The sequence below is a fragment of the Phyllostomus discolor genome, chromosome 6, assembly GCF_004126475.2.
Source record: "Phyllostomus discolor isolate MPI-MPIP mPhyDis1 chromosome 6, mPhyDis1.pri.v3, whole genome shotgun sequence".
NCBI classification, from domain to species: Eukaryota; Metazoa; Chordata; class Mammalia; order Chiroptera; family Phyllostomidae; genus Phyllostomus; species Phyllostomus discolor.
In genome coordinates this window covers 122,722,062-122,732,084 of record NC_040908.2, presented here as the reverse complement: position 1 = coordinate 122,732,084, position 10,023 = coordinate 122,722,062, and the positions used below count along the sequence as shown (strand labels likewise).

At 43.3% G+C, this 10,023-nt stretch overlaps 1 protein-coding gene across 1 annotated transcript; it reads left to right on the top strand.

Annotated features, from left to right (window-relative positions):
• The first annotated feature begins 8,074 nt into the window (after positions 1–8,074).
• Positions 8,075–9,720, top strand: LOC114500726 (olfactory receptor 52K1-like). Its single transcript, XM_028517494.2, has one exon. The coding sequence runs from the start codon at positions 8,468–8,470 to the stop codon at positions 9,437–9,439; it is 972 nt and encodes a 323-aa protein (XP_028373295.1). The 5' UTR covers positions 8,075–8,467; the 3' UTR covers positions 9,440–9,720.
• The last annotated feature ends 303 nt before the right edge of the window (positions 9,721–10,023 follow it).

Genomic DNA, 10,023 nt, shown 5'->3' with positions numbered 1-10,023 from the left:
ATATCTAGGTACTAACTTCTAAAACCTGTGGGTGTGACCTCTGTGGGGGGAAAAGTCTTTGCAGATATAATTAAATTATGGATTTTCATATGAGATCACCCAGATTACCCAGGTGGGCCCTGAATTCAATGAAAAGTGAACTTACAAGAGACAGAAGAGAAGGCATGTGAAGACAGAGGCAGAAATTGGGGTTATGCAGCACAAACCACCAGAAGCTGGAAGATGCGAGGGTGGTTGCTCCTCCAGAGGCTTTGCAGGGGGCATGGCCCTGCTGATGCCTGGGCTTCAGACATCTAGCATCTGGAACAGTGGGGCAATCATTGTCTGTTGTTTAAAAGCACCCAGCGTGTGGTAGTTTGTATGGCAGTCCTGGGAAACTAATATGGCGGCTTCTGAACAGCAAGCAAACAGTTCTCAGAGGTGTGCGTTTGCCACAGCGTGAATGGACCGAATGCTGCGTCCAGTAAAAGCAGCATGGTCCTGGAGAGGCCCTGCCTGCCTGTGCTTCTGCCTCCAGGCCCAGCCCCTGCCCTGAAGCAGGGTCATGGACAAGCTCTGGGGGTCCAAGGAGCCCAGGAAGAAGGACAGCGCTGCCGGAGCTGCCGGGGCACAGGGAGTAAGGGGGTACATGAGGTGTGCTCAGCCTACTGTGAGGAAGTCTCTCGCCTTGGCACACCTCACACCTGAGCTTGGGGAGTGAGTGAGGTTTGGAAAGTTCCCTATGCCTCTGAGGCCCTCCAGCCCTGGTGGGCCACCTGCTGCCACCATCATCCCTGTTCCTGTCCCTCACATCAATTGTCAGCCTTAGCCATCCCACGCCCTCTTCCCCTACCTCTGTGGGTCTTTCTACACCCCCAGGCCTGGCTCAGATATCTTCTCCTCCATGAAGCCTTCCCTGATCTCCATGGGCTCCTCCACTGGGCCCACAGCAGTGACAAGAGGTAGGAGTGAAGTGGGGAGAGCCAGGTTTGGATCAGATGACCTATCCCAGCATTGCCACTTATCTGCTGAGTGACCATGGATGAGTCACCTAAAGTCTCTAGATGGCCTGCCTCTAAAATGGGGTGATAATATTCTCACTCCAACGGACCCTCCCACTGCCTCATTCTCCTGCTTCTATCCTTTCTCCCATAAATATTATGTAAGTACCACTGATCCTTCAAAAAATCCCCCCATAATAGGTGCTCAATAAAAGTTTCACTTCCTCCCTGGCTGGCGTAGCTCCGTGGATTGAGCTCGGGCTGCGAACCAAAGTGTCGCAGGTTCGATTCCCAGTCAGGGTACATGCCTGGGTTGCAGGCCTTGACCCCCAGCAACTGCACATTGATGTTTCTCCCGCTCTCTCTATCTTCCTCCCTTCCCTCTCTAAAAATAAATAAAATCTTAAAAAAAAAGAATTAAAAAAAAAGTTTCACTTCCTTGGAATGCTTTAGTCCTCATTACTGACAGCTAGAGTCTGCCTGCTGGACTGACCAATACCCGGCAGGCACTCCACTCCCTAACCCAGCTTTGGCAGAGCCACCCCTGGGCTGGGCCGGAGTCTGGGATATGAGGTCTGAATTCCCATTTGTGTTGAGTTATTCCCCTTTAGCTCCAGAACAGAGACCTTGGGTAGCCCTGACCAGTAGGAAGGGCCTGGTCTGGATGTCAGGCAACTGGGCTCTAGGCTGTCATGTGGATATCCTAGGGGACCAAGGAGTAGACAACAGGGTACTTACTGCCCATTGGCTCATCCGGAGCCTGGGCTCCCTGGGGGAGGAGGAAGAGTGCATTTAATTCACCGAGGGAACCCCACTTGTTCTCTCTGCTCCTGCCTAGCTGTGAGTATGAGGTCTGGGTAGGGGGTAGCCAGGGGGGTAGAGGGAGCTGGAGGGAAGCTCTTGTCGGGGAGGCAATGGGGGGAGCAGGGGATGAGCAGGGCCGACACAAGGAAGAAGGGCGGCTTGGCCTCCAGCCCTGCCCATCATCTCAGTCCACACCAATGACCCCGCCTCCCTGCTACAGGTCTTCTCAGAAGGAAATCCTGTTCCAGGCCTAACCTATGTCCCCCTTTTTGAAACCGAGTCTCATCAATAGTGGAAAATCAGCAAAAGTTCACTTCGTCCTCTCATTTCCACTCTCTCATCTTAGTTTTCTTATAATTTTCTTCCATGGGACTTGCACCAAGCCCCCCTGGGCTTGGTGCAAGTTGTCTTCCTTGAGGTGGGGTAACAGTGAGAGGGATCTTGGGTTTGGAGTTCTAAGCCCATCCCCATTAATGCTTGACTTTATGTCATTAGACTACTTGCATGCCATCTTCCCTTCCTCTGGCTCAACCTTCGACTCTCAGATTAGACCTCCTTCCCCCCGAGGAGGCTTCAGGATCCCAGATGGTGAGTTAGAGATGCCCCACCCCCCACCCCCCACCCCCCCGGGCCACATGGCACTCGGGTTCTCCCTGCCGGACTCTAAGTACCATGGGCACGGAAACCACATCTAATGAATCCTGGAGCCCCAGTGCCTAGCAGAGTGCCTGGTATGTGATAAACTGAAAAAATATGTCACATGAACAAATAAATGGACAAATAAAGGACAACTTCATATGTGGGACTCTCAGTTGTGATACCTGCTGAACAGAGACGCTATGGCTACTATAAAAGGGGAAACTATATGTGAAAGTACTGATACTTCTCAGAACTCAGACGGTGGTAGGTCCTCAGAAAAAGTGTTAGCATTCCTCCTGCTCGTTTCTATCAGAACAACCCTCAGGAGACAGAGTTTCACAGAGTTAACAGAGGACGTAGCTGGGACCATGGGGATGACTACGTGAAGAGAGATGGCAGGCCTAAGGAGGAAAAGGTATTCAGGTAAAGCCACTGACTCGTGGAACTGGTGAGCAACCTGTACAGCTGTGCAGGCTGAGGGGCTTCCTATCAGGGAAGGAGCTGCACCAGATGACCTATGTGGTCCTCTGCTGCCCATGGTCATGAACTTCTGATTTCTTGATGTTTTGAATGGTCACAGAGATCCAGAAGGGAATGGGAGGAGGCACCCATCTGCTCTGGGCCCAGATGGTTAGGGAAGACTGCTACCAACACTCCAACTACTGGGAAGCTGGCAGTCACCATCTTGTATGCACACAGAAAATCTTCCCTCTATGATAACCTGTGTTTCCGAAGACCTGATCCTTCATCTCTGAGTTTTTGATGTCTGAGAAGTGCCATATTTTTGTTATGGGATTCAGTCTGTGGTAGAACCACTTGTTCAGAACGGGGGGTGTGTATGGACCCCTATGTGTGTCACTGTGTGTTGTAGTGAGTGTGTGTATGTGATTTCACACACGTCCTAAAGCACTACAGTTCTTACTCCATAGAGCGAGTTGAAATGAGCCAGTTGGAGCATGATTCATGTCACTAAGTTAAATTCATAGATTCATTCTTTAAGTTAAGGTATTTAATTGCCCTATTGAGATGCAAATCACTCTGCAGGAATCTATGCTAATAAATTTAAAATTCTTTATGAAATGGGCAAATTACCAGGATGTAATTTTCCAAGTTTACTCAGGAAGAGATTAAAGACCTGAGTAGATTAATTGCCATGAAGAAATCAGAAAGCATTACCAAATAATTCTCACCCAAACAAGGTCTATACACAGGTTGTTTTATTGTTGAGTTTCTTCCAAAACTTTCAAGGGATGACTCATTCCTGTCCTATAAAAACTATTCTGGGAAATAGAATTTAAAAGTGAATAGAGTTGATTCATTATGAAGCTGGTATAACTGTGATACCAAAGCTTCATAAACATATTTTCAAAAGAGAAACCTATGGATCTATTCTCAATAAAATAGAAGAAAACCAATTTTGGCAGAATTTAAAAGTATAACCACTATATAATAAATCTACTTGTTAACAGGTCAGATTCTTAAAAATATTAGTTCATTATAGCTGGTGCCAAAAAAGCATTTGAAAACATTAAACACAAATTCCTCATATTTTTCATTGTTAAAAATTAGTAACAGGAGGATAATTTCAGTAACATGAAAAAGAATGTCTCAAACCAACAAGCAACACATACTTAATAGGAACAAAAGTTCTAATGAAATTAAGGGAAAAAATAAATATACCTTTTCTTACTACTATTTAGCATTGTTTTGCAAGTTCTGGTTTATAAAATAAGATACAAACCAGAAATACAAGTCCACTTATTATTTTTTAAAAGAAAAAGAAGAGAAAGGATAATTCTCCTTTGAATAGCCAATAAAATCAATGGAAGCTTTTTCTATTAATAAGGAAAATTTAAAAATGGCACTATATATGGTAAATGTAGAAAATCAACAACTTTCCTTTATAAGATTGCTGCCAATTCAAAAATATGATAGAAAATTATTGTATTGCATTCTCAATGGTAATAAATAGAAAAATGTCTAGAAATAAACTTAACAAGAAATGTGGGAGGCCTATTCAACTGTCAACAAATACTGAGTGTCCCCTGTGTGCCAGATTCTGTATGAGGTTCCTGGAATATAAATATGAACCAGGCAGACACAGTGCCTACTGTCACAGACCAAACAAATAAAACTAAGAGACTACTGAGAGATATAAATCAAAACTTAAAAACTTAGAGCACTATACTCTGATATTGGATGCAAAGACTGAATGTTGTCAAGATGTCAATTCTCCACCAATTATTTCATAAGTTTAATGAAATCCTAATGAATAAAAATCACAATGGGATTATTTTTGAAATTTGGCAAAATGATTCTAATGGTTAAAAGGAAAAACTTGAGAATAACAAAAAAAATTTTAACAGAAGCATTTCATTTCTAAGTGTCATTAGAAATCTAAATAAATGATGCTACAGTAATTAAAATTGCACAGCACTCTCTTACAACTCAATAATAAAAGACAACCCCATTAAAAATAGGCAAAGCATTTGAAAAAATTATATGTGCCAAAAAATTATATATGCCAATATGCACATGAACATATACTCAACATCATTAACCCTCAGAAAAATACAAATCAAAATGACTAGGATGGCTAGGATAAAAAGATAGACAATCAAAGAAAAGTTGGCAAGAATGTGGAGAAATTGGAACCCTCACACATTAATGGTGAGAATGTAAAATGGTGCAGCTGTTTTGGAAAACAATCCAGTAGTTTCTCAAAGATTAAACATAGAGTTCCTACGTACCCAGCAATTTCATTCCTTTGTATATATCCTAGGTGATGAAAACATATATTCATACAAAAATTTGTACATGGATTTTCAGAGCAGCATTATTTATAATTGCCAAACAGCAGCAACAACTCATATATCCATCATCTAATGAGTGGATCATTAAAATGTGGTATATCTATACAATGGAATGTTATTCAGCCATTAAAAAGGAATGGCATACTGATGCATGATATAGCATGGATGAACCTTGAAAACACTGTGCTAAGTGAAAGAAGCTAGCCATAAATGGCTATATATTTTATGATTCCATTTATATGAAGTGTCTAAAGTAGTAACTCCACTGACACAGAAAGTAGAGCAGTGGTTGGTACCCTAGTCCTAAGCAGACTGGGGAAATGGGGAATTTACATTGAATTGTACACTTTAAATGGGTACACTGTGTAGTACATGGATTATCCCTCAGAAGAACGTTTATTTCAAAAATAAAAAGGTGTTGGCCCAAGAACAAAGAGAACATCACTACCTGTCAAATGACCCCATCACATATAAGAACTTAATCTAGGATAAAGATAGCACAAAACAGTGGAGAAAATGGAACAAAAACAACTAGTTAGCAACTTGGGAGGGGGAAATATTGAGTTAAATTATCACTTTATGTCACATATCAAACTATGATCAAACTGTGATCAAATTGTGAAATATTTATTGAATTTCATCTGACTCAAAACTTAACATTAAAAATTAGGCCATATTTCAAAGAACAAAATATACTATCTTTTTTATCTTTGAATGAGGGTTTGTTAAGCATAAAAGCAAGAAAAAAAACTCACACTAAGAAATACCAATAGATTTATTTTTTTTAGGTTTGTTTTTCTTTTTTTTAATATATTTTATTGATTATGCTATTACAGTTGTCCCATTTCCCCCCTTCTCTCCCCTCCACCCTGTACCCCCTCTCCCACCCTCATTCCCCCCCCTTTAGTTCATGTCCATGTGTCATACTTATGAGTTCTTTAGCTTGTACATTTCCATACTATTCTTGCCCTCCCCCTATCTATTTTCAACCTACATTCTATGCTACTTATTCTCTATACCTTTTCCCCCTCTCTCCTCCTCCCACCCCCCTGCTGCTAGCCCTCCATGTGCCCTCCATTTCTGTGATTCTGTTCCTGTTCTAGTTGTTTACTTAGTTTCTTTTGGTTTTGCTTTAGGTGTGGTTGTTAATAATTGTGAGTTTGCTGTCCTTTTACTATACATGTCTTTTCTTTATCTTCTTTTCTTAGATAAGCCCCTTTAGCATTTCATAAAATAAGGGCTTGGTGATGATGAACTCCTTTAACTTGACCTTATCTGAAAAGCACTTTATCTTCCCTTCCATTCTAAATGAGAACTTTGCTGGATAGAGCAATCTGGGATGTAGGTCCTTGTCTTTCATGACTTGGAATATTTCTTTCCAGCCCCTTCTTGCCTGTAAGGTCTCTTTGGAGAAATCAGCTGACAGTCTGATGGGAACTCCTTTGTAGGTGACTGTCTCCTTATCTCTTGCTGCTTGTAGGATTCTCTCCTTCATTTTTACCTCGGCTAATGTAATGATGATGTGCCTTGGTGTGTCTCTTCTTGGATCCAACTTCTTTGGGGCTCTCTGAGCTTCTTGGATTTCTTGGAAGACTGTTCCCTTTGCCAGATTGGGGAAGTTCTCCTTTATTATTTGTTCAAATACCTGCTCAATTTGTTGCTTTTCCCCTTCTCATTCTAGTACCCCTATAATTCGGATGTTGGAACGTTTAAAGGTGTCCTGGATGCTCTTAAGCTTTTCCTCGGTGTTTTTTTTTTTTTTAATTCTTATTTCATCATGCTTTTCTACTTGGTTGATTCTATCTTCCTTCTGGTCCACTGTATTGTTTTGAGACTCAGATTCCTTCCTTTCACTATTGGCTCTCCTCCGTATATCTTCCTGCATCTCTTTTATGGTAACCTGCATCCTTTCATCTAATTTGAGCCCAAAATCAACCAATTCCGTGAGCTTTCTGATGACCAGTGTTTTGAACTGTGCATCGGATAGATTGGCTATTTCTTAGTTGCTCAAAATGATGAGTCCTGGGGGACTGATCTGTTCTGTTGGAAACATATCTTATGTCTTTCTCTGTCTCTCCTTTTTTTTTTTTTTCTTTTCTGGTCTGGTCGCTCTTGTTACAGTGGGGGGTGGAGCCTTAGGTGTTCACTGGGGCTGGGCACCCCAGTTGCTAGATTGTGATGTTATATGTGGGGGCAGGGGCGGGGGCGGGGATGGGAGGGAACAATGGCGGTAGTTCCGTTCTTCTGGGCTCAGACCCTTCTCTGGGATCCTGGGCTGCGAGCTCTGCCCTGGTCCCCAGTTGCTGCCTCACTGGGTCCGCCAGCCGCAGCTTGCGTACTCAGGGATCACCGCTGCGTTCTTGCGCCCCGGATGGCTGTCGCGCCGATTTCGCGCCAAATTTTCCCCGACCTCTGCGGGCCGCTGACCCGCACCAGCCCCGGGCCCACCCAGCTCGTCATCTCCTACCAGTCTGGATGTACGGGTCTACTTCAACTTCTTGGCTGTCCGACTTCCATTCAGATAAATCCTCTGTCAGTTCTGAGTGTTATTCTATCTGTAAATTATTGTTGTTCTAATCTTGGTTGTGCGAGGAGGTACAGTGCATCCACCTATTCCTCCATCTTGCCGGAAGTCTGATTTATTTTATAAATGTAAAACTCTTACTCTTAATAATATCATAAAATAAAAATAGTAACAAGGTTTGGAAAATCTGTTTCAATGGATTAAAAAAGGGGAAATGATTTTAATATTTAAATTGCTGAGAGAAACACTTAGTACCTAGTAGTACTTGGGTAAAGTACATGAAAAGAAAATTCACAAAAAAGAATATGCAAATCAAAAAGTGATATTTTTCAACCATCAAATTACTAAAATTATTTTTTAATCATGGTAATTTAATACTAGCACCAATGATTCAGTGACAAGACTGATGCAACTTTCCTTCAAATCTACTTATTCTCAAAAATGTTCATATAATTTGATCCAAAAATTATATATCCAAAATCTACACTTAGGGATTTATTTGAAATACAGGCAAAGGTTTATTGAAAGAAACATTTCTCATTAAATTATGACATGTAACTTCTCATTTTTTCCTCCCTAAGAATATTGGAGACTCATGAAGATCAACACCTGGTAAAGCTGGGGCAGGCCCTGGTAGGGGCCAAGGTACAGAAACCAGGCCTCCTGCACTTCTTATCTTCCCAGAGCCATCCTGCTTCCCAGGGAAGATGTCAGTGTGGAGCAATAGCAGCTCCAACTTGTCCTACACCAGCTTCCTCCTGGTGGGCTTCCCAGGGCTGCAGGAGACCCGCATACTCCTGGTGCTGCCCTTCCTCAGCCTCTATCTGGTGATTGTCTTTGCCAATGCCCTGGTCATCTACACAGTGGTGGCCCAGCGGAGCCTGCACCAGCCCATGTACCTGCTCATTGCCCTGCTCCTGGCTGTCAATATCTGTGCCACCACCACTGTGGTGCCTGTCATGCTATTCAGCTTCTCCACCCGTTTCAACCGCATCTCCCTGGCTCACTGTCTGGTCCAGATGTTCTGCATCTATTTCCTCATTGCCTTTGACTGCAATATCCTCCTGGTCATGGCCCTAGACCGCTATGTTGCCATCTGCAACCCACTCCGCTACCCTGAGATAGTGACAGGTCAGTTGCTGGCTGGCCTGGTGGGGGTGGCAGTTGCCAGGAGCACAGGCATTGTTGCTCCGGTGGTAGGGCTGGCCTCCCGGGTTCGCTTCTGCCGCTCAGATGTGATCCACCACTTTGCCTGTGAGCACATGGCCTTGATGAAGCTCTCCTGTGGAGACGTCTCAATAAACAAGACTGTGGGACTCACTATCCGCATCTTCAACAGAGTCCTAGACATGCTGCTACTTGGAGCCTCCTACTCCCGCATCATCCATGCTGCATTTCGAATTTCATCAGGCAGAGCACGTTCCAAGGCCCTCAACACCTGTGGCTCCCACCTACTGGTCATCTTCACTGTGTACTCTTCCACCTTGTCCTCATCTGTCGTCTACCGTGTGGCCCACGCTGCCTCCCAGGATGTGCACAACTTGCTCAGCGCCTTCTACCTGTTGCTCCCATGTCTGGTCAACCCCATCATCTATGGGGCCAAGACCAAGGAAATTAGGCAGCACCTGGGAGTTCTGTTTCAAAGGGCACAGCTGCAAGTCACCAGGGAAAAGGCCTAATCCCTATCCTCACATAGAGAGCTTTCTGCCTGATTCTCTAGAACTTATAGATCCTACAATCACTCTTAATGTCAAGTGGGTAAATAAGCAGGTGAGTCATCCTTGCTGTATTTTGGCTTTGGGTACCTGCATTCATCTTTGAGAGTCTTTTATCCATCTTCTGAAAAATACCTACTTATCCCGAGTTACACAGTAACCAATTACAAAGTCAGCTTCTGCCTCTGGCTTCTAAATTTTCTCCTTTTCTTTCTGCATGTGGTTTTTTTTCTAATATTTTATTTATTTATTCATATATTTATTTCTTAGAGAGAGGGAGAGAAATATCAATGTACACAAAAAACATCGATCAGTTGCCTCTCACATGCCCCCAACCAGGAACCTGGGCTACAACCCATGCATGTGACCTGACCAGGGATCAAACCAGAGACCTTTCAGTTTGCTGGATGACGCCCAACCCACTGAGCCACATCTGTCAGGGGTGCATGTGGTTTTCACTGATTCATTCACTCACTCTCATCCATTCATCAAACATTTATCATACAGACATCATACTGACCCCATAACTGCAAAGAAAAGAAAAAAAA

Bases quoted from the DNA above. Each gene is read 5' to 3' on its own strand.
- LOC114500726 (XM_028517494.2), top strand. From the start codon at position 8,468: ATGTCAGTGTGGAGCAATAGCAGCTCCAACTTGTCCTACACCAGCTTC.